The 26017-nt window shown below is 36.2% G+C and overlaps 1 protein-coding gene across 5 annotated transcripts in view; it reads right to left on the reverse strand.

Annotated features, from left to right (window-relative positions):
* SENP6 (SUMO specific peptidase 6) overlaps window positions 1–26017 on the reverse strand; it is a 132158-nt gene that overhangs the window by 74289 nt on the left and 31852 nt on the right. For 4 of the 5 annotated variants that reach the window (XM_012549168.3, XM_012549166.3, XM_012549167.3 and 1 more), the window contains exon 3: window positions 11662–11722. In XM_012549168.3, the coding sequence (XP_012404622.1) occupies window positions 11662–11722 (61 nt within the window). Of the gene's footprint in view, window positions 1–1812; window positions 1899–11661; window positions 11723–26017 lie in introns of those variants that run through there. The other variant, XM_031964614.1, reaches the window with a different exon arrangement.

The raw sequence follows: 26017 nt of genomic DNA on the forward strand, positions 1-26017 counted from the left end.
TCACTCCTACAACTCTGATATTGCCCTCATCTATTCCCAATCCATTATGAGGTCCTTGCTATTTTCTTATCCAAAAGAACAGACTACAATGTTCCAAAATGATAGGGACCCGTTTTCTGCATCCCTCTTCCTGTTTCTCAACACCCAATGATATTACTGTCTTTCCCCAAAGTCTCTAGAGGAGTCAAGGTAAGAAAACAAAAAAACCCCAAAACAAAAACAAAACATCCAAAGAAACACTTCAGTTCTGTATAGACAGAATACAGGCTAAGCAAGAATGTGACTAGGTAGTGAGGATTTCTTTTCAGATACTGGTGAAGATAGATGACGACTGGTACTTTCAAACTCTAAAATTCTGCGATTCTGTGAAGAAGCAATGATGACACTGGAATTTAAGATAAAATAGATAGCCATAAAAGCTAGCAAAGAAAATGAGACAGCATCCACAACTCAAAAATAAACCAGTTGAACAGGCAGAAAGAAAACAATTCTAAATGCTCAAAGAAAAGTCCTTGGAGTAGGGGTTCTTGGAGTAGGAGTCCCTGAAATGTCCTGTAAGGACAGATATGGTTGTTTATTAAACCAAAGTATTCCTGAGGAGAAACAGAATGGCTAATCCACCAGATTTGGGAGGAAAAGTAAAGGGTAGAAGGAACAGGGATGCAGAGAAGAAAGAGAGGATTTGGGTTTTTGCTGGAGGCTAGAAAAGATTAGCACTTAATTTTGCATAGTGATTAGAGCATTGGACTTAAAGTAAAAAAGAAGTAGTTTTGAATATAGTCTCAGATACTAGCAACATAACAGTATGACCCTGGGCAAACCCCTCACCCTCTTCTTAAACCTCAGATTCCTTATTTGTAATATGTAGAAAACAAAAATTCCTATCTTAAAAGAAAGTTTTAGGGCCAAATAAAATTATGTTTATTAAGAACTTTTCAAATTTTAAATCCCTATGTTCATGTGAATTATGACTACTACTATTCTCCTTTACTATGTGATGGCAGGAAAAAGGATAAGACCTTATTTAGTAGAATTTTATGTCTATTTTACATATGTAAGCTATTAGGTCCCTGGAATTGTCAAGGAAAAAAATGATCCCTTTGTTGTTTTAATATAGATGTCCGGGAATGGTAATTACCCTGGTAATGTCTGGTAAAATGTTTGGTACATTTAAATTTTTCATTTTTGATAAAGGGAAAATTGATTTTATATTAGTCAAGTATAAAACCTTAACTTGACTTTGGAAGATCTTAAATTCACTGAAGGTACCAAAACTAGGAAAAAAGGTGTTTGTTTCTCCTAATCCTTTACTTCACAATTGCCACTGATAAAGTTAGAGTTGCCAAAGCCACGAAGAAACTGCTACAGCATTCATCTCAAGGTTATAGCATCATCTCAAAAGAAGAGAAGAATACTACCACCTCATGGCAACTGTACTACATCAGTTTAAAATAAAAAACAATTAATGGTCTATAAATCAAACTGTAATTTAGGAATATGGATGGAGATAAAAAGTTCTTTTAAATATCAGTTACTTGATCATATGAAACTCAAGTAAAACTGAAATTTCATAATTGGTAAGAAAGTTCACCTGAATCCTTTATACCACATCAAATTAAGGACACTGGTTATGGCTTTTTCGGTGTCAATGGAATGGTTTAGTAACTACATTCAGAATACAAAGAATCAGCATAACACTTTAAGCTGATTTTGTAAAGACTACTTTAACAGGTAAAACTTATGCAATCAGGTTGCTTTAATAATAATTAATATTATCTGGGACTTTGCAGACAATGATGCAAGCAATATTACCTCCAAAGGGAAGCTGATTGACCATTATCTTGTACTGAATGAAGAATATCTAATCTTAGATGGAACATACATTGGAAAACCTGACTATATGTCTTCACTGGATGAACCAGGATCCAGAAGTTGCACAGAAAATCTGTAAATTAAATAAGAAACGAGAAGCTGATAGAGAGGAATGCCAAGAAACTAAAACAAGTTATTGCTGACTTGCAAAAGGGTAGGGAGCATCTGTGAGAAAAAAACACTAAGACATTGTGCTGAGAAAAAGTCTATGATTCTGCAAAAAAGATTAAAAAGTACAGTACTAAAGATCATTTAGCAGTGCCTTTTGCACTTCTAGCCTATTTTGATAGCCTTGTCCAAAATAAATAAGTGCATTCACCTCTGAGACATAAAGTATAAGACTGCCTTGAACATAGTAGGTACTTAATAAATGCTTGTTCTTTGACAATGCTATAATCCTCACTGTTGACCAGCATCAAGGAAATACTCAAAATTGCTCCCTGCTGGGTAAACATGAATTCTTAAATTCGCTTAAGAAATTCTTATGCTTTTTTGTTCAATTTTAGTGTTGAAAAAAAAAAATCTTGAAATACTTTTTTTTTCTGAGACTACCCTTCTGAACAGAAATGTTATTTTTATTATAACTTCAATTTACACTAATGTCCTAATTTGATGATAAAAAAGTTTGTTTGCTTGTGGACATAAGTGTTGCTATCTATGCACTGATATGTATTGTTTAAGCAAAAATAAGTTAATATAGCTGTTAAGGTCTTTAGTATCTTAGTGTGAGATGTTCAAATTTAATCTCAGAAGTCTTTTGTTATCTCTACTTCACAGACAGGACAAAGCAGCTGAGGCAATTTCATTCTGCACTGTGAATAATTAGTTGGGTAGAGAATAAAGTTAGGAGCTATATGTTAAATGTTATAGGGAGGAACCTGGATATAAATTAGCTATCAGTAGTGGCATGTGCTACATTCTTTGTTGAGGAAAAAGTAGAAGTGAACCTTTAAGAATCCTTTTTAAGAGGGAAATTGTCTAAAGATGCTACAAAGTACATGGACAAAATTGACATCTGGAAATGGAAAGCAAGCTAGATAAAAGCTAGTGTGCTATATAGCATGTTGATATTCTTTTCAAAATTCCCTCATTCGTGATTGAGAAGTTCTCAAATCCTGGATAGGACATGCCAGAAATAAAAAAAAAAAGATAATATATATAGTACAACACTTGCAAAGTTAATTCAATAATGTGGTGAATCTATAGGAAGTTTTTGCTCAATGTAACCTATTATATTTGCCATCAAAGGACTAATTGAAATTAAAACATTTTATCTCAAATACAAAATAGAGTTCCTGACTTGGAGTCTGTGAAATTGTTTTAATAAATATTTTAATAATTGAAAACTATTTCAATATAATTGGATTTCTTTGTATTTCTATGTATTTTGTTTTATGTACTTGTGAAAACATTGTTTTCAGAAAGGGTCCATAAGCTTCAGCCTACTAAAACATTAAAAAAAAGTTTAAGAATCTCTGCTTTAAAATGAATTGTAAGTGAGAAGTTTTAAACCCAAGGATATGTGTTCAATTTCAAATAAAGAATGACAATAACCTAAGCAAGATGCCGCCTTGGCAGCAGCAAAACAAGTCATATATGAGGTAAGGTATTAAGACACAAATTCCAGGGGCTCAAATGTCAGCAAGTACTTATAAAGTAAAGTGATATTAACTAAAGGAGCACACCTGGAGAATACTGATAAACACTTAGAGCTTGTATGTACAGTTTCTATCTATAGAAGATAAAAAAAAAAAAAGTAACATCTCAGTGATGACAGATCATTTTATCTAATATACAAAAGCATAACTGATGAGGGAACAGAAAACTTCTACTCTTTATTGCTAAGAAACTGCAGAACAAATAATTTTATTTATTTGTTCTCTCCTGCCAAGGGGACTAAGGGAGAGACTAAAAGAAAACTATTTAAAGAGATAATGGTCTTATCATTCCATAGTTTGAGCATTTTCACCTTCACATGCCTCAATCACACACTAATGAACATGCTAAGGACTCTGAGGCCTGAGCAAAAATTTCAGTGGCAAAAATGCATGGTGTTTCTAATGTATATATGAAATGCTACCATAATGATAGTGCTTATTATGAGCTTTTTATCACAATAGCTGCTTACATTTTGTGTGTCAGGTTTGATTGTCTATTGGCATGTGTTGTGGTGTCTTAGAAAATAAAACAGATGCAGAGCCTGAAATCTTTCTACTAAAACATCAGCTAAAGAAAGCTTAATTCCTAGCCTTCCCTCAGAGAATCACTAATAGAAATGAGAAATATCATTAAACTAAAGTTTAATAACGAGATCTTAATAATAGCAACAGAAAGCTTCTAAGAAATCTTGGTGTACAGTGACTATCCAAGATAGTGGAAAAATGTAGAAGTAACCCGTAAAAGTATCTGAAAAACAAGCCAACTTGTTTTTTCCAAGACTATAAAATATACCCAGAGAGTAGACCTTAAAAGATAGCATACCACAATCCTTGACTGCTAAGTGAGTAGTAAGTATTCTCTGGTTAACAGGAAAGATTGGTAAGAAGACTCAAAAGAAGCAGCCACTTAAAAAGTTGTATAAAGGGGCTTGAATTAGATAATATCTGACGATTATACAGAGTTAAGAAACTGACTTTTGGGTACTACAGAGGTTAGGGAATTCAATCAATTCTTTCTCATGTCTAAGGGTGGTGGTGATGGTGGTGGCTATTCAGTTAAGTGTAAGGAGATTGAAGCTAGAAACAGTTTTGATCTCTTTTCCGGAGTAGTTTTCTACCTATGGAGAAAGGGAAGAGAAAACCCATGGATACTGAAGATTGTGTCAAGTTAAATCGCCTAAACAGATTCAAGAATGGAGCCTCGTAGTACTATAAATATTAACAGTTGACTTGGGCCCTCTACAAAGCCCAAGAAGTCATGTTACAAGTATCAGGCTTTTTGGGGACTTATAATTGCCCACAAAACCAATGTCCATTGTTGGAGTGTACATAATACATGATTCTCTATATAGCTACAACATATATTATTATTATTATGTTGTATTTATAACTTGTTTTCTATGCAATAAGCTTTTACTGCTGTTACACTTCCATGCTATGTGATAGTATGTCATATTATGTATATGCTGTTGCTTTATGGAAATTTAGTATAATTTTACATAGGAGCTATATATTTGGGCCACTCTAACTCTGCTCTGTTGTGCAGTGTTTTTGTATTTCACAAGGTGTCCAGTTTATTAAGCAGTTCTCAAAATGGGATTTATTAACATTTTTTAAAACTTATAATTGTACTTTACAATTATGTTTTTTTAATTCGATGTACTTAAAACTTATTCTGAAAACAACTCAATAGGTTTTCTACTGCCAAAAGGGTCACAACCACCAAAAAGTTAAGAACTATTGATTTAATATGTCCTATTACCAAATTTATCAAATGCTATTAACATTATTATTGTTTGCACTAATGTGAGTTATATTTAGTCCTAGAATAAATGTGAACACTACATATCTACATTCCCACAATATTATCCATGTTAAATCATGATAATGATAATTTCATCTGTTCACATACTGTTCAAATATACTTTCTACTCTGTATAGTCTGCAAATATGTCACTCTAGGAAGGACACAATGGAGGTGGTTTTTATAATAGGATATAAAAAGACATAATTATGGCTATGCCTGCAAGTAACAAGTTAGCTCTGAGCATCAGAAATTAGCACTTCTTATAAGCTCCACAGGAAGCCAAGGGAGTCAACACCTCTAGCTGCAACAATAATATGTAAAGAGTCAGAGAAGTGAGAGGGGCCTAGAGCAGAAGTAGGAAGCTGACACAAACTTGGGGAAGACGGAATAAGAATAAAGATGGGAAAATAAAGTAATATACTAGAGTGATCTGAGCAGAGATTTGAATTAATCATGTCTCACACAAAGATGCTGGTCTCTACTGGTATGTAAGATAAGCAGGTGGCAGGACTTTGGTGGCAGGAACCTAATTCTTTTGCACAAAACTTGGTAAACATACTTGGGGCTGTTATCTTTCTTGAAAAAGAGACCTTAAGGATATAATACCACACTCTTTCAAGTTTTCTTAAAATTATCAGAAATGAAAATTATGCAAATAAATTACCCCCCCCAAAAAAAGTAAGCTAGAAATCATGTTTCTAAAAATTGGATAATCTTCTGCCTCCGTATTCAAACTTCAAGCATCATTCAAAGTTTTAACATAGCCTTGTTTGAGAATTTAAAATTCTTGAGGAATATATAAACCATGGTATACATATGGTATGTGGTTACCATGATATAAGAAAACAATTTGGGAGGAGGGGAGAGAGGGGAGGCAGAACGAGGACAAATTGATACAAAATGACCAAGAACAATGTAAAAAGAGAAAGAATACAAGAACAATGTAAAAAGAGAAAGAATACAAAGATCTCCAGAATTAAAATCAATAATAGCCCTGAGGATGTAACTTAAATCTCTCCGTTTAAGTAGAGAATTTTAGTAAAGATATAGAATAAGAAATACATCTAAGACTACAAAACACTTTCCACACAAATTAAGTCTGATCTAACCAAGTGGAAAAATATTAAATGCTCTTGGATTGGGCAAGGAAATATAATAAAGATGACAATACTACCTAAACTAATCTATTTATTTAGCGCTATACCAATCAGACTCCCAAAAAACTATTCTAATGACCTAGAAAAAATAACAACAAAGTTAATATGGAAAAACAAAAGGTCAAGAATTTCAAGGGAATTAATGAAAAAAAAAAAAAAAATCAAATGAGGGTGGCCTAGCTGTACCAGATCTAAAATTATATTATAAAGCAGCAGTTATCAAAACAATCCGGTATTGGCTAAGAAATAGACTAGTTGATCAATGGAATAGGTTAGGTTCAAAGGACAAAACAGCCAATAAGTTTAATAATCTAGTGTTTGACAAACTCAAAGACCCCAGTTTTGGGGATAAGAACTCATTATTTAGCAAAAAATTGCTAGGAAAATTGGAAATTAGTATGGCAGAAACTAGGCATTGACCCACAACTTAACACCATACACCAAGATAAGGTCAAAATGGGTTCATGACCTAGGTATAAAGAATGAGATTATAAATAAAATTGGAAGAGCATGGGATAGTTTACCTCTCAGACCTGTGGAAGAGGAAGGAATTTATGACCAAAGAATCATTATTGATTACAAAATATAAAATTTTATATTATATTATAAAATAAAAAACTTTATAATTTGAAATAATCAAAATTTTATATTTTGTAAAATTATAAAGTTTTTGTATAAACAAAACTAATGCAGACAAGATTAGAAGGGAAACAAACTGGGAAAACATTTTTTTTTTTTTTACAGTCAAAGGTTCTGATAAAGGCCTCATTTTCAAAATATATAGAGAATTGACTCTAATTTATAAGAAATCAAGCCATTCTCCAACTGATAAATGGTCAAAGGATATGAACAGACAGTTCTCAGATGAAGAAATTCAAACTATTTTTAGCCATATGAAAATATGCTCCAAGTCATTATTAATCAGAGAAATGCAAATTAAGACAACTCTGAGATACCACTACACACCTGTTAGATTGGCTAGAATGACAGGAAAAGGTAATGCGGAATGTTGGAAGGGAATGTGGGAAAACTGGGACACTAATACATTGTTGGTGGAACTGTGAATCCAGCCATTCTGAAGAGCAATTTGGAACTATGCTCAAAAAGTTATCAAACTGTGCAAACCCTTTGATCCAGCAGTGTTTCTACTGGGCTTATACCTCAAAGAGATACTAAAGAAGGGAAAGGGACCTGTATGTGCCAAAATGTTTATGGCAGCCCTCTTTGTAGTGGCTAGAAGCTGGAAAATGAATGGATGCCCATCAACTAGAAAATGGTTGGGTAAATTGTGGTACATGAATGCTATGGAATATTATTGTTCTGTAAGAAATGACCAGCAGAATGAATACAGAGAGATTTGGAGAGACTTACATGAACTGATGCTTAGTGAAATGAGCAGAACCAGGAGATCATTATATACCTCAACTATGATACTGTATAAGGATGTAATCTGATGGAAGTGGATTTCTTCAACAAAAGAGACCTAACTCAGTTTCAATTGATCAAGGATGTACAGAAGCAGCTACACCCAAAGAAAGAACACTGGGAAATGAATGTAAACTGTTTGCATTTTTGTTTTTCTTCCCAGGTTATTTTTTACCTTCTAAATCCAATCCTTCCTATGCAACAAGAGAACTGTTCGAGTTCTGCACACATATATTGTATCTAGGATATACGGTGACATATTCAACATGTATAGGACTGCTTGCCATCTGGGGGAGGGGGTGAAGGGAGGGAAGGAGGGGAAAAGTCGGAACAGAAGTGAGTGCAAGGGATAATGTTGTAAAAAAATTACCCAGGCATGGGTTCTGTCAATAAAAAGTTATAATTAAAAAAAAAAAAAAGAAAAAGAAAAAGAAATACATCTGAGGTTGCTAGATGGCGCAGTGAATAAAGTACCAGTCCTGAAGTCAGGAAGATCCAACTTCAAATTTGACCTCAGAAGTGTAACAATTGGTAGCTGTTATTATGCGCAGTGATCTAGGGCAAAACACAACCCCAAATGCCTCAAAAGAGTAAAATAATAATAATAATAATTTTTAGAAATTCATCAATGTGGTTGGTCCAACAAAATGTTTTAAGGAACACTCTTTGTTACAAAGGAAAGTTCTATTGAAAGGGAATAAGGGGAAGGATGAAAAGAAAAATGTTAAAAATACCAAACGCCAAAAAGCAACTTCAAAAGTATTCCAATTTAATTAACAGAGTATTTCATTTGTCCAGCACGGGGAGGTCAATGTACTTATTAGAATAATTTTAAAATGTGTGAGAACTGAGTTTATTATTGAAAATAGGCCATTTTTAGCCCATGTTCTAGAACAAAATCTATGCATTAGGATTAATCTATTAGAATTATATTGCTTATGCACAAGCAATACTGGACTTGAATTTTTCTATGAAGGCAATATGCAAGAATATGCTCTCTATAAAAATAGAGATAAGAAATAGCTACTTTTGGAAACAATGCTCACCTATAATGAATTCAGAGTGCACCTCTGACACAGTTGAGGTTAATGTCCTAATAACAAAGTTTAGACACTTAATCCTTGTATTATGATTCCTTGTATACTCCTTGTATGGTTCTGTCCACCCTATATTTAGACTAAAAAATTGCATATTAATGTGAGGGGATGACAGACCCATACTGTTTGTCAGCAAGAAATTAAGCTTTGGCATTTTCATTCTTCTTTTTACATCTTTTATTCATGTTTTTTCTATTTTTCTGGCACTCAATCACTTAAGTCTGGGTTCCCCCACCTAAATGCATGCCCTCTCCCATCTAACAATAACAGTATATATTCCTGGCCCTGGGCATCTCTTTCAATATTTGTTGCACCCTCACTCATATCCTCCAAATCATCTGTAGAACAGTTGGAATAATTCTTGCTCTTAAAAGCTATTTCCAGACCTTCCCTCTATCATTATCACTATGTAATCTTCTCTCTAAATTTATCAACCAAAATAGATAGCAAGGGTTGTTATCTACCAACCCCTGGAACATTCTTCTTCCTTTCTTAATAACTAATAATCTTTCTAAATTCAATTCATGCCCTCATATTAGGGAACTTCAGAATATATATTCATGTTCTCTCAAAATATCTAATTTCCCAGTTTCTCAACCCACTCAAAACTTCCCATTCTTCCTCAGCTATAGACAGGGATGGTAACTAGTAAGATATTTCAGAAAGCCGAGCTTCTGTTTTGGTCTAGTGATCTATTACAACAGATTAAAGTAATAAGTCCATAAACAAAGACCCAGAATATTCCATACACAGCACTCAATATTACTACTAGGCCCAGTAGTATACATGTATGTTAAAGGATTAAGTAACTTTTCCAGCGTCACATATTATTATTAAGTATCTGAGGCAGGATTTGAATTCAAGAAGAGTCTTCCTAATTCCAAGCCCAGTGTTCCTAACCATTGCACCATAAAGCTGTACTAAATCCCTTTATCCAGCAATAAATATATCAATAGTATGAAAATTTGAGTGTCCTTCTGGAATAGTAATGGTTTTATCATTTTTTTAAATGGTATTTTCTGTTAGGGTCCTTTAAATGGGTCAACACAGTGCAAACAGGAAGTAAGAAGCCAGAAGTGCTAAGTGGTCTGGAAGTAATTTCTGTGGATGGAAGACTGCCCCACAGTCAGGACTGGTCATATTGAGATAGCTTCTTAACTGGAATTGTCTCCTTTTCTGATTGGCTGTGTGTGTAACCTCACAGACCCTTCTTAAGCCCACTGCAGCAGGAAGTCGCTTTCTTTATCATGGGGTAGCTGAACCAAGTCGATGAATAGCCAAGAGAGGTAAGGAACTTGATAGTGAACACGTGGGGGTCTCTCCCAGACCAGATGTTTACTTGAGAGTTAACAGGTCAGGGCATTTTGTAAGCAAGTATAATAAAGGCTTTAAGTCTGTACATGGCTGTTCTTGAGCACGCTATCGGTTATTAAACTACGATTCAAGAAATTGTAGCCAGAGACCTCTGAAGGCCTCAGAGGAGGCCAGTTGGGTTAATTAGTTGACACTACAAAGGTCAGTGGCCAGAGGATTCTCTGATGCCCTGGGAATTAGTAGAGACTGGCAATGAAAAGTACAGAGTAACACTAGGGCATTCGCAAATGACTGCCCAGGGTTAAATAATTTACTATACATTTTCAATTTTCTTTACAACCAATGAAGAACTCTACCTTTGGAAGTGTTGTTTTGCAACAATAACAAGGTTCAACATTGGTTTGAATATTGACATTTAACAGAAATGGGGATGACCATTCTTTGAAGTTCATGTTCAAGGAGAGGCAAAGGTCAGCGATCACGAAAAAGACAGTGGCATGAGAACTATCTCAGAAGATCTATAAGATGGACTAGTTAGGACTGCAAATTGCTATTTGTGCGACTATGAGCAAGTCTTAACCTCTCTAGGTCTCATTAAAAAAAAAATAGAAAAACAGAAAAATAAGTTGGAACTAATGACCTCTAAAGTGCCTTCCCAACTCCAAATCTATAACTTGATGATCTTCCACCTATAACCATATTAAACTACTGCAAAAGCATCACCAGCTGTTGAGGGAGCTAAGATAACAGATGAGCCTGCAAATGCTTATACTATGTGGCACTGTTTCTACATTATGAATTATTGTGTTTTCTTACACAACCTAAATGCAATGACACTAGTTCTAAACCCTCCTGTGATCAAGCAAGACCTAATGTTTACCTTGACCCTAGTGTTTTAGATTCCCGTTTTACAATTTTCCCTATGTTGTTAAGTAACCAGTGCTTAACTCATTGTATAAAAAGCTTGTGCGTGCCTTCATCTTTAGTTCAACTCAGCAGAGTAAACTTCTGTGAATTTCCTCATTGGTGAATGCACCATATTCCTTTACATATCTTAAAAAAAGTGATGAGAACCATATCCTTTACTTTGACTCCAATAATATCATATGGACATGACAGTTTCAGATAAAGAAAATACCTATTCAAAATTGTATTTAAAAAGGTCTCGCAAAACAACATCAATAACAAGTATCTGAAAACAAATGCTATTGTTTGTATTTGTGACTTGGTTTTTAAAAATACAAACTCCTAGAGGTCAGAGATTAATGATTTATAGTGGTTAAAATATTAAATAGTTTTGCTATCACTTAATGATAAAAAAATCAACTTACCTTCTTTCCTTCTGAAGTGTCAGACTCATTATCTTCTTCTATACTGAGGGGATTTGTATCACTATATTAGAAAAAAGGAAAAAGGATACTTATTAACATTGTCTCTTCCCTAGCTTTCAGAACATTTTCAGGCCCTGTTCGTGGTTCCTCTCCAAGTAGAGAACCTAATACAAAATAGAACCAAGTGAAGTAGTTTGGACTCGGGTCCATGGGAAACCATGAACCTTCTATTCATTTACTTCAACAGGAACCTATTCCCATTCATAGATATTCTAGCTGGACTTGATGGCCAGAAAAAGCAATACAAGGACACTCTCAAGGTCTCTCCTAAGAACTTTAGAATTGATTGGATGACACAAGAGACACAGGCACAGGATCACCCAGCATGGCAAATCCTCAAGAGAGAAGGTGCTATGTTCTATGAGCAAAGCAAAATTGAATTAGCTCAAAGAAACATGAGATGCACCAAGTTAGAGAAACCAACTATTCATAGGGGCTATGTGTTTGACCCATGGCAAAAGCATTCTGAGTTCGTATTGGTCTGATCAGCCACAGACACATTGTAATTTGACTTTAATATAGTGATGTAATTTTGGTCCCTTCAAGAACAAAGTACACTAACCATGTCCCAATGGTCAGCATATGACTAAGCCCTTCTTAATCTTCATTTTCTTAGCTTTTGTAGGATTTGACAATGTTAGTCACCTTTTCCCACTAGATAGAATCTTTTTTCTGGTTCTTTTTTTTTTTTTTAAACAATGTTCTTTTCTTTTGGATTTCCTTCTGCTCACCTGATCAACGTTTGTTCTCATTCTCTCCTGCTAAATCCTTATCCACATCATGGCCACTGTGGGAGGTATCTCAAAGGTTGATCCTAGGCTTGCTTTGTTGCTGTATCCTCGCCCCCTTGGTAATAATGTTAGCAGCTCTTAGGGATCCAAACATTTCTACACAGATATTCCTACAAATAGAAGTCTTCTCCAGGCTACTTTCTTTACTATGCCCTAGAAATTTTTTTATTCTAGAAACTCATTCAAATCCTAGAAGTGCCCTCCCCAATCCTGTGGCCTGTCACTCTGACTGGATTGCTCCTTTCAAAACTTCCACTTAAGGGGCAGCTAGATGGCACAGGTTAGATAGAGCACCAGTCCTGTAGTCAGGAAGATCTGAGGTCTCAAGACACTTAATACTTACTAGCTATATGACCCTGGGCAAATCGCCACTTAACCCCAACTGCCTTAAAACAAACAAAAACAAAAACAAACAAACAAAAAAACACCCACAATCAAAACAAACAAACAAACAAAAAAAACTCAACTTAAGGCAGAAACTCTAGGCTAACATCTTTTTTCCTAGGTAGGTGAAAACCCTGACTTTTACTCCCATACAACCCAAGCCTTTCCACCATCATTTTCCTTTTCCTTTTATATACTGTCTTCACATTAGAATATAAGATCTGTGTGGATATAAACTGTCCTTATGATCTGTATTTATATTCTTAGTGCTAAGCACAGTGCCTACAATATATGTTAACTTGAAAATGATTATGAATATGTATCCAGACCTAGCATCTCACTGGATCCAGAAGAGGCAGCTGCCTAATTTAGACATTTCTACTACGTATAGCTTGTCGACATGAGCTGGATATCTCATTCAGTTGGAACAACAGCATAACCTTCTGAACCCTGGTGAACAATTTCTTCCCTGAGGTCTTCGATTACAGCCAACTGAGCCCCCCAAAATGGAGCCACAACTTTAGAGGTAGCCTTTTCATTGGCAGAGACCCATGTTGACTGCTCCCAATTGCTGGACACAAAGGAGATGGTGAGGATATGCAAGCCAGATAGGAAATAGATTTACACATATGTCCAGGAGTTTTACCACTGCCTGCTTCAGAAGAAGTTGGTAAAAATCAAAAAATCCTAACCCCACAGTTGAAAGACCCATAGGTACTGGTGGATTGTGTGCCCCAGGTGGATGTAGAAGGAGATGATCATGGGCAAGCAGCCAGAACCAAATGTGTCTTCATCTACATGCAGTTCTATTCATCATATATATATATATATATATATACACATACCTACACACACACATACATACACACACACACACACATATATATTCGTATACCTCCATCTTGTTAGTCACATCATCATAATTTTTAAAAATTTATTCTAGTACATTATGGAAATGTTTGCTTTATTTAATAAATTAAAAATAAAAGTAATTTGTTTAAAAAGAGAACATTTTTCTCTAATACAGGTACAGATACTTTTCAACATTCATTTCATAAGACTGTGTCCCAACTTTTTCTCTCTCCTTCCAGAAAGCAAGCAATCCTACATAGGTTATATGTGCATGAGACTTTTAAACATATTTCCATATATGTCATATTATACAAGAAAAATCAAAAGAAACTGGAAAAAATCAAGACAAAGAAAAAGCAAGCAAATAAACAAAAGGTTTGCACTATGCATCAAACCATACTCAGCCTCTATAGTTCTCTCTGGATGAAGACTAGTGGTTTCCATTCCAAATGTATAGGAATTCTCTTGATGAAATTCTCTTTGATGAAAAGAGCCAAGTCTATCACAGTTGATTATCATATAATCTTGTTACTGTGTGTACAATGGTTCTGGTTCTCCTCCCTTTATTCAGCAGCAGTTCATATAATACTGAAATCAACCTGCTCACCATTTCTTACACAATAATATTCTGTTACATTCATATACCATAATTTATTCAGCCAATTCATGAACATCCACTCAATTTCTAATTCCTTGCCACTACAGAAAGAGCAGCTACAAACATTTTTTACACATGTGGATCCTTTTCCTTCTTTTATGATCTCTTTAGAATATAGGGCTAGTAGTGACACTCCGGGATCAAAGGATATGCACAGATTTTGTTTTTGTTTTTGTTTTTTTAAATAAAAGCTTTTTATTTTAAAAACATATGTATAGTTTTCAATACTCACCCTTGCAAAACTTTGTGTTCCAAATTTTTTCCCTCCCTTCCCCCACCAACCTCTCCACTAAAAGACAAAATAATCCACTATGTCACACATGTGCAATTTTTCTATACATATTTCCACAATTATCATGCTGGACAAGAAAAATCAAATCAAACAGGAGAAAAAATGAGGAATAAAACAAAATGCAAGCAAACAATAAAAAATGAAAATACTATGTTATGATCCACAGACAGTCCTCTCTCTAGATATAAATGGTTCTCTTCATCACAAGACCAGTGAAACTGGCCTAAATCACCTCACTGTTAATCAATCCTGAAGGACATATCTCTTTTCATCACATAATCTTGCTGTTGCTATCTACAATGTTCTCCTTCTACTCACTTTACTTAGCATCAGTTCATATAAATCTCTCCAGACTTCTCTGAAATCATCCTGATCGTTTCTTATAGACCAATATTCCATAACATTCATATCCCATAACTTTATTCAGCCATTCTCCAACTGATGGGCAACCACTCAGTTTTCAGATTCTTGCCAATACAAAAAGGGCTGCTGCAAATATTTTTGCACACAGAGGCACTTTACCCTTTTTTAATGATATCTTTTCGATACAGACTCTAGTAGAGGCACTGCTGGATTATGCAGTTTGATAGCCCTTTGGGCATAATTCCAAATTGCTCTCTAGAATGGTTGTTTCAGTTCACAACTCCATCAACAATATATTAGTGGTCCCAGTTTCCCCACAGCACCTTTAACATTCATCATTTTTTTCCTATCATTTTAGCCAATGTAAGAGGTGTGCATTGGTATCTCAGAGTTATCTTAATTTGCACTTTTCTGAACAACAGTGATTCTAGAGCATTTTTCATGCCTATAAATGGTTTCAATTTCTTCATCTGAAAATTGTCTGTTAATATCCTTTGACCATTTCAATTGGAGAATGGCTTGAATTCTTATAAATTTGAGTCTATATATTTTAGAAATGAGCCCTTTATCAGAAACCTTTGATATAAAATCTCCCATTTTATTGCTGCCCTTCTAATTTTGTCTGCATTGATTTTGTTTGTACAAAATTTTTAAAAATTTAATATAATCAAAATTATCCCTTTTGTATTCTATAATAATAATAACAACTCTCTTCTTTGATCACAAATTTCTTCCTTCTCCATAGATCTAAAAGGTAATTTGTTCTAATTTGTACTTTTAATTTGCTTATACTATCACTATGTCTAAATCATGAACCCATTTTAATCTTATCTTAGTATGGTGTGTGAGCTATGGGTCAAGGCCTAGTTTCTACCATACTTAATTTCCAATTTTCCCAACAATGTCAAATAGTCAGTTTAGTGAGAAGCTGGACTCTTTGGGTTTATCAAATGACTACTATAGTCATTAACTACTGTGTCGTGGTATGCAGTTTTTGTAGTCTTTGGGGCTAGTTCCAAATTGCTCTCCAGAAATGGTTGAATCATTTCACAATTGCACCAACAATGCATAAGTAACATTTTAAAAGAAAAAGTATGCCAAACAGATCACAAAAGTAGAGAAGGTAGTGACTTCTTATTTTTTTCTGTGGAAACAATGCTTATTTTTTGTTTGTTTTGCAACTGTCACGTTTGATTATAGTTTTTTTCTTAGCTCAGCTTTCCTCATTCTTCCATCAGATTAAGTAAATCTCTCCATGACTCTTTGTATTCCTCATTTCTCAAAGCACTAATACTAATGTGCTTGGGTCATGGCAGACAATCAATTCAATGTTATCAGGTTCTACACTGCAAAAAAAAGTGCAGGAATTTAGAGAAACAGAATGAAAGAGGAAGGAAAATTTCTGGGTTTCAAATAGAAATTATCTTCAATTCCCACCTCTACCAAAAGCTCAGATACCCAAATTATAGAATTCAAGCCTATAACACTACCATGGTACTAAGGGAGAACAGAAGAATAAAGGAATTAAGTAAGGACAACAGGATACATCACTATGGGGATGGGAGTAGAGAGACAGGGAAGCAAGGAGGAAGGTAACTCTACTAAGCCTGAAGGAATAAAGCCCAACATTTAGTTGAATGAAGCCTTTTCTATCCCCATGAAAGTCACTTGAGCAGAAACCTAGACTGGATAACAATGATTGCTCAGTGTGGGAAGATGATTTAAGATCCAGTTTCCGAGGAAAACATTCCCAGGGGAAGATAGAAAGTAAACAATAATAGAAAATGGTGGGGGAAGGGAGTGGATATAGATTGAAATTACTGAAGATCTCAAGAAGAAAACTCAAAGAACTTTAAGCTAATTCAGTTTGAATTGGATGGGATGAAATTTTCTCAAAAAGTTTATGAGACTAGGCCTAAATTATTGTGATCCCCATTCCCAGATATCTGCAAAGCTGGAAGATTAGGCCTTGGGCCCTCGGCCGCAGGAAGTCACATGATCTATAGACCTATGGGTCTTTAAAGGTCAAACCCTAAGTCAGCTAGAGGAAATGACATGACACACAGGAAACAACACTGGTGACCACTGGTCAATGACGGTTACTTCTTTTTTTTCTATCCAATGAAAAGGCTTGGGTTTTTTGCTATTTAACCAGCTTTCCTGTTTCTGGCTTGTCAGATCAGGCACATGTTAGGAGCTGAGATGCTTCCTGAGTGTGCTGGGTCTCTTCCTGCAGGGACTAAATAAATGCTTTCTCTTTGTACCTGAAGATGTCTCTGATTAGTTAATTTGGAAAAGGGGTCTAGCATCAGTCCCACACAGTTTATGGGGGCTCATCCGGGATCTGTGGCTTCCCAGAGGATTCTGATTGAAGGCCGGCGCCAGGTTGGGTTTTCGGCCTCCCTCTATGTGAAGTATGGGACTAAGACAGCCTCTCAGATACAAACAGAAGCACAAGTCTCTGAAGAAGCCCAAGGTTAAGAGTGAGCCAGGTAACTTATGTACCTATATTCCAGCAGGGCACTGACTGTGACGTATCCTTGGGCGGTCCTTAGGTGGCAGTGAGCCCTGGGATTACTTGGTGATCCATTGTCAAGAGGTGAGCTAGGACACAGACACAGGGGCACCTTGGATGGCCTGGAAAGGTAGGTAACCCTTTCTGAAGTTGACAGTCCGAGTCAAGAGGTGAGCTCTGTGTATTACAGGAGATCAAGCTATGAGATTGGATGCTCATCCCAAAAAGATCGAGTGATCCAGAGTCAAGGAGTAGCCCTAGTAAGAAACGCTGGGATCATCAAAGAAAGTGAGCAATCCAACTTAAATATTCAGAGAAAAAACAAAGTGCACTTGATGGGATATATCTGTTATGTACGGGAAAGAGATGATATGATGTTCAGATGTAATTATTGTCTGTGTTTGTGTCTGTGCAGAGTATCTACATGATGTCTATTCTGTGAGCTAGAATTTGTTAAAAAGAAAAAAAGACTGACTTAACTGTAGGAAAATTGTTGAGAATAATGATTGGAATCTTAAAATGAACAATTGCCAAATTCCCCAAAGTCCTTAGCACAAAGCAAATGCTAATATGAGTATTAACTTCTTTATTGGATTTAATTGCTTCATATTTGGTACCATAGGGTTTTAGATGTGACCAATATACAAATCAACATTGAAATAAATATGTGTGTGTGTGCATGCGCGTGCGCGTGCGTAAACTTGAAAATTGGGGCCTCGTCCTGGAGGAGGATAATGCATAAAGTAAAGAGTCTTTTTCTTTTTTGTTCTCCTTCCCCATACCCTGATTGCAGCAGGGACACGTGGGATGAGAGGGAGAGAAAGGAACTATGCTCAATCAGTTCAATGAAATCTATTACTTGAAATATGATCATAAAAGCAGTTTTATATAAATTGTAATCCTATTGCATTGACTTTGGAAAAAAAATTTTATTATATGAGACAATGGCTATTAAATTGTATGTGCTACAACATAGCATTTTCACATTTCTTTCTAGATCCGATCTTTTCTTGTGCAGCAAGATAAATGTATAAATACATATACATATATTGGATTTAATATATATTTTTACATATTTAACATGTATTGGACTACCTGCCATCTAGGGGAGGGGGGTGGGGAGAAGGAAGGAAAAATTTGGAACAGAAGGTTTTGCAAGGGTCAATGTTGAAAAATTACCCATGCATGTTTTGTAAATAAAAAGCTAATAATAAAAAAATTAAACAAAAAATTGTATTGCTAGAATTGTGAATTAGTTTGCTTTAAGCATGAGATCTTAAAAATTTGGGGCAAATTGAAACATTACTACTAAAATTTTAAAGCTGTGTTTGATTTGATTTTAAGTTGAAATATAGGTTATTAAAACAAAGTTCTGGCTGTTTACCTTAGGGGAGGATTGTATCCCCTAATTAGATAGTGAGCTGCTTTCTAAAGTGTATATTGGGTAATTTGTAAAATTATGAGTTATGCCTTAAATTTTGTCAGCTCTGCTAGAGATATATGTTTTATGAAATTTGGTCCCAAGTTATTTAATGTGAATCTTAAAGTTTAAGGAAAAAGAGGTGATTTAAAGACAAAGGACAAGAAAGTCTGATTTGCAAAAGCAATTAATAGTTTGAATGAAGCATCTAGTTAGAAAGGTTATTGGTTTGGGAGCATGTTAGAGAAAGGAAGAGAATATATTGGAGGAGGAGAGAGATGGGATGTGTTACAAGGGGGAGAGATGATGTGAGAGAGAAAAAGGAAAGGGAAATGGCATGTGGGAAATGAGGGAGAAGGAGAAGGGAGAGGGGAAGAGAGAGAATTTTAAATTTAGGTATGACTGTCTGATAGATCATCAAGCCAGGGATCCACCATCTGAAAGGAATATACCACAAACTACTTTGAAGAAACTGTTACAGGTAGAAGTCAGTATCTAGGAAAGAATTAGGAGAATGACCTTGGTCTCTGCATAAGCTAAGATCCTTCTGACTCAGTTTCCCAGTGTTGTTCTTCTGACTAAAAACTCATCTGATCTAGTTTAAGGGGTAATTGTTAAACACTAAGACAATTACCTGAAGTAAAACCGAGTTAAGGATGTTTTATCCTGTATGTACTCTCTGGTCAAGAGCTGAAGGACCAGTTTTGATAATACTTAAATCATGTCCCCGACTTTTCCTCTTGCAGCAAATTTCTGTAATCAGAGCAAGTGGCCAGTGGAAGATATGAGGCACAATACAAGTATACTGTATACTTTGATTTGCAGCCCAGCCCTGGAGGATTCTCTGGTTGCTGTTATAAAATCTGTTATAAAATCTTTTGCTTCCTGGAGCCAGAGTTTCTTGTCTAAAGGCCCACTTTGCCAAAGTATTTGGGGCCACATCCTACCTTCCCTTTTGCTCATTGGGAGAGGAAGCAGACAATCTTGACCTGATCAGGCCAAGGTTTTTAGGACCCTGAAATACTAAACCAATCTCCTTCCTAGAGCCTTTTACACTGTATATTGACAGAAAGCAGGTCTAGGTGTTAAAGAGTTCTCTAGAATCCTAACCTAGACCCCTTGCTAACTTCTCAAAGATCTATATTGACTTGAAATTCATTTTTCACATTTTGCATGATCATAGGGGCTATCTGGAAAGAAAGAGGATTTTAGATAGCCAAACAATTCCCCATTAAGTATGCAGGGAAAACAATTACTGCTAGCTGTCCATGGAACTAGAGAGGTTTCTGTTGTTTCCTAAAGAAAGGGGAATTCACTTCAGGTGAAGGGAAAGAGACTTGAAGATCAGCTGCTTGTACATACCTAGCCATGACAGCTTTTAACTCCTTAACTCCTGCATTCCCTCATATCTCCCAGGAAAGTAAATTCTGAAAGGATTCTTAAAAAGGTCTGCACATGTGCCCCCTTGCAGGGGTTTCAAACTGCTTTCGATTTTGCAACACCTGTACTTGTGGCTTGTAAAGGACTTCCCTTATAAGACTAAGGGCTGTAGGGTTTCTGTTGGAGATCATACTTACTGGAGGACACAATGTTTCACCCATTGCCCCTATTCCATTGAGGAAATGGAAACAGGAATTTGGGGAAAATTCTAGGAAAAACTGTTTGGATGAGAGGTATTTATGATAGCCCCAGCTCTCCCTCCCCCCCCCCCCCCCCAGCCTTCCTCTGGGTGGGGTTCCTGGTTACTATCCCAGTAATCTCCATACTAATTACGCTTTTGTTTATTCTTTTTCTTTTGCTTATATTTGGTCCTGGTATTTAATATACTTGTGAAAGTTGCTTCTTCCAGACTCCAAGTCATAAAATTCCAATAACTTGGTCAACCTGAAATCACCTGATACCCGATTCTGACACTCAGCACTGGATGCTACTGATGCTACTTAGAAGTCACTTGTCTCCCCTCTTGTCTGGACCCCACTGGGTAAGGCCAGCTCTACCGCCCCTTGTCAGCCTGAAGCAGCTCCAGAAGATGAGATCTCTGTCCCTTTGTCCCAAATGAATCTGGGTCCAGACTGCTTGAGGTGGGAATATGACAATGGTCCTGAGGCCACCAGGCCTCCAAGTATTGTAGTTCTATGGATAACTGGCTGCCACATACCAATCTGTTGGTCTGTGATGGCTGGGTTTTCTAGACAGATAGTGGGACTTGGTGGAAGCAGGATCTCCAATTCCTGCTCATTGCTTTAAGAAGCAATATGCACTAAGTCATTAGAATAATTCAAGATTTTTTAGCTCAAGTGGTTACTGAAAGCTTCCACTGATGTGTGGGTGTTGGTTCTAAATGGAAGAGGACAATTGAAGAGAGCAACCAGCTTGAAGACCTAGGTAACAAAGATGCCCTAGTGGAAGAAATATATAAGGATTGCTGTGAGAAATCTTCAAATGTATGAAAAAGAGGGGGAACTAAATGTGATGGAGATAAGTTTTCTCAAAAAGTCTATGAGACTTCACCTAAGTCACATGGTCCCTATTCCTAGAGATCTGCAGAGCCAGATCAAGCCTTGAGACCCAGGTTGCAGGAAGTCACATGATCTCTAGGCCTACGTCTCTAAAGATCAGACCCTAAGTCAGCTACAGGAAGTGACATGACCCACAGGAAGCGCACAACATTGGTGACTATTGGTCAATGATATATTGGTCAATTCCTTTTAATCTATTCAATGAAAAGGCTTGAATCTTTTATTTTTAACTAGCTTTCTTGTTTCTGGCTTGTCAGGTCAGGCACATGTTGGGAGCTGAAATACTTTGTGTCTGCTGGGCCTCTCCCTACAGGGATTAAATAAATACTTTCTTTTTGTACCTGAAAATGTCTCTAATTAGTTAATTTGGGGAAGGGGGTCTAGCACTGTCCCACGCAAGTCCTCCATGAAAAATACCACAAAAGAAAATTAACCAATCTTTTTATTAATTATGTTATGTTATGGAACTGCTTATTTTATTTAATAAATTAAAAAAGGAAAAAAAAGGGAAATGATCCAACATTTGATAATAATGTAATATAGCATGTAGGGAGACAGTAATAATTTAAAGGTCCCTTGACCTCACAGGGCTTCTGTTCTAACAGTCTCGTCAGTGATTTTACATCTTCTGGCTTTGGAATCTGATCCTAAGGCCCTTTGATCTAAGAAGGTTATTGTTCTAACAATCTTGTCCGTCAATGATTCTAAAAGTCTTCTGACTTTAGGATAGTCCTAGATCTTCTAGTAAGTGATAATCAAATTCTCGTTCCATCTCTGACCCATAAAATTAGCATATCAATAACATATACTGGATAAATTTTTCTCCTTCAGTTTCTTTGCTAAATTCTTTTGGAATTTAGACTGCTTCAATTGGCATTACAATTACAATAAACTTTTTTTACCCCTTGATTTGGAAATGGAATCAAGCCTGTAAATTCTTTTGAGAACCTCAAGATACTGTCCTGTGAATCCAACCTTTTGGGATCCTTCCAAACTTCAACAATAAGACAGAGTTCCCTGCAAATGTGAGAACATGAAATCATAACAAGCTGTTCCTGAATGGTTCAAAAGAGAAACGAAGATTGTAACAGCAATATTTAAGGTCTACACAGCAAAAATAACAAGCAGAACAGAAAAATTGGTAACTGCAACAGAAAAGAACAAAGGATAGGAAATACAAATATGAAGGACAACCTAGAAGAGAGGGAAGAAACAAGCATATTAAAAGAAAATGTTTTTACTATGGAGGCAAAACATACTGATCTCTAAGAGGAAATGTAGAAACAACCTAAGGACCACAGATCTCTTCAGAAGAATATAAGAAAAAAAGCAGAATATCATGATGTAAGAAATAATTCAAGAGGATTGACAAGAATTTATAAACAAAATTATCAAAGAATTCATAAGTAGCCTCCAGGAAAAAAACAAAACAACTCCCCCTCCCCCCCAAAAAAAACCAACAACCAAGGCTGCAAACTCAAATACATAGTGGTTAAATTCAACAATCCATTTCAGAAACATAAAAAAGAAAGGGATTTTGAACAACACAAACTATTCTATTCATACCAGAAAATACAGGAAGGAATAATGTATTCAAAGAGCAGCACAGGCCAGGATGACCTACCTACAGCAAATCTGGGCAGAACTATAATGGGGGAGAGGGAAGCAGAGACTTTCAATTATAATGAGGCATTTGAAATACTCTAGAAAAAGAAAAGCAGACTTAAGAAATGATTTGCTTCTTGAATATCTCAGACAACAGAAATGCAGAAGCCATGAATGAATGCAGAAATCAAGGATGTCAACAGCAACAGAGTGAAAACAAGACTAGTAAGAAAATTCTTTCTAAATGTACACAAGGAGACTAATAAAGGTAGAATTAAGGTAGAGTTAACAAAAAAAAAAAAAAAAAAGGCTAGTTTGAGGAATTTTGAACAGAACTTGAAAATACTATGCCTAACTACAAGTGAATCAAGGTTTTGTGGGACTACATTACAAAATGAAAAGGGGGAGGGAGATTAAAGAGCAAGGAGACAGAGAGAGACTATATAATATGCACAAGTCAAATCAAGGGCTGAAAGTGAGGGCAAGGGTACTCTTCTTTTCTCAAAGAGAAGAACCTACAAGAGAACAGATAAGGAGGGAAGACTAAAAATGGGAATAGAGAAGGGAATCCTTGCTTTGGTGGTAGGAAGGATTTCCACACTGAGGAATTCTCTCCAAGGGTAAATAGGAAGGGGGAGGCTGTAGCTAAGTGACCTCCAATGGATAGGGCAGTGGGCTTGAAATCAGGAGGACTCATCTTCCCGAATTCAAATCTAGCCTTAGACACTTACTAGCTATGTGACCTGAACAAGTCACTTAACCCTACTTGCCTCAGTTTCTCATCTGTAATATGAACTTTAAAAGAAAATGGTAAACTATTCTTGTATCTTTGCCAAGAAAACACCCTGGGGGAAGATTCAGGGAAGATGGCAGAGTAGGTCTGTAAATCTGATGCTCTCCAGAATTCTCCCACACAGAACAATTTTGTACCTCAGAATGAACACAGACAAGTGAAAAGTCAAGAAAAGGGGCATAACCCAAAAAGATCCAAAGAAAAACGCTAGGACTGAGATTGACCAGTGTGAAGTACAAACACCTCCAGACTAGCTACAAAGAAAGAATCAAAAGGGGAGCTCTGGAACTAGATGAATTTGGCTGGAACCTCAGCAGGAAACAAACTTTCAACTTTCACCTCCCAGATTGTATGCAGTCAGAGGTCTGAGGGAAGACTGAACTTTGACTAATTAGGAACTTCTAATTGTGCAGCAGAGAGGCAGTCCTGGGTGAGAAAGAACCAGACACACTGTGAGTGCAGAACTAGTAGGATTGGCACTTGCAGAGGGGTGGAGTTTTTGATTTGGGATTCCTGGTCAAAGAGGAAAGCTAAAGTAAAGCTAGAAGTACTATCTTCCCATCCCATTAATTAAGAGCAAAGTAGAAGAGTTAATCAAGGATAGGAAAGAAACACTACAACAAGGTTCAGGAGTAGAATTTACTAGAAAAAAAAGACTAGTAATCATTGATTTTAGACAAAGTCAAACTTAAAATATTCAACAAAGAGATAAAGAAATCAACATTATATTTCAACCATACTAATATTATATTAGATGCATATTCACATATGGGTAAATGCTTATGTATGTGTATATATATGCATCTGAGTAACTGTAGATATGTATGCATGTTGTTCTGTGTATATATAGATATATGTATATGTGGATGGGTTTGTGTACACACACACACACACATATGGTGAGGGTGAGAAGGTAAAGTGGCAGGTTCGGGGTTCAGGGAACCAAATGGACAAGTTTGGCTCCCCTGCACCTCCTTGGGATTCAGCACAAGGGTTGGGAATTTTGGGGACTCCCTTCTGGCAGCACAGAGATTCTCTGTAAAGGAATTTACAGACCCAAAAACCTAGAATGATAAAAGAGGTTTAATTATAGGAATTGGGAACTTAGAATTCCTGACAGAGAGGCATAAAGTCTCATTAGGGAAATAAGTGAGGGTAAAGAGAAAGTGACACTGGAAACGAATATTCCAGTGGACAGAGGCTCCTTGGCACAACAAGCATGGCATAGCCGGCACGTTTGGAACCTGTCCAAAGAGAAGGTTTTAGATTGTCTCTTTGATAAGCCTTGGCTACAAGCTGGGAGTTGTCTTTGATGGGGCTGGGTACAGCTTGAGTTGAATTGAATAGAACTTCTGTTTGAATAGGGTTGGAATTCTTTAGCTCAGGACTCAACCAGCCCCACCTAGGTAAATCACTTTATCTAATTCCCTGGGGTGTTCTCTCACTGAGGCAGGGTTGAAGGAGATTTTCTCCTTCAAGGATTTTTAGAGTTTAGAGATGCCCTCTTCATGGGGGCTATGAAGGTATACATACACACACACACACACACACACACACAAATACATACACACATATGTCTGTGCTTAACTATAGCCTACTTAAGGAAAGGGGGAGGGGAATTAAAGGGGGAAAGTTAAAAAAAAAATGCATAGCACAGTACAAAAAAATAACACAAAGAAGCAGAGAAAAAGATGAACACTCATGAATATAATTTCTCTCATATATCCTTTCTTGAACTGGTAATTTGTTATATATTATGACTCCTCCCTGATGTTTTGCTGGGCATATGACAATGTTCTTCTTTTATTTTCCTTTTTTGTCTTTTTTTTTTTTTAACAGAAAATTAAAAAAAAAATTTATGTCAAGTGGTTAAGTAAAAAAAAAAAAAAAAAAACACAAACAAACCAACCCATGGAGTAATGGAGAGTGAAACACAACAGAAATGACTGCATAACAACAACAAACGGTAAAGGAGGTTGATTTCTGATTGGTGCTTGAAACTGTGATGGAATTCCTGGGAGCAACTGACTTTAGTGGAGTGAGAAGACAAAGACACAGGGAGGAAATTCTGAGGTGGGGGAAAAAAAAGGCAAGGGGGGGGGGA

This window comes from Sarcophilus harrisii, chromosome 4 (genome assembly GCF_902635505.1).
Source record: "Sarcophilus harrisii chromosome 4, mSarHar1.11, whole genome shotgun sequence".
NCBI lineage: Eukaryota > Metazoa > Chordata > Mammalia > Dasyuromorphia > Dasyuridae > Sarcophilus > Sarcophilus harrisii.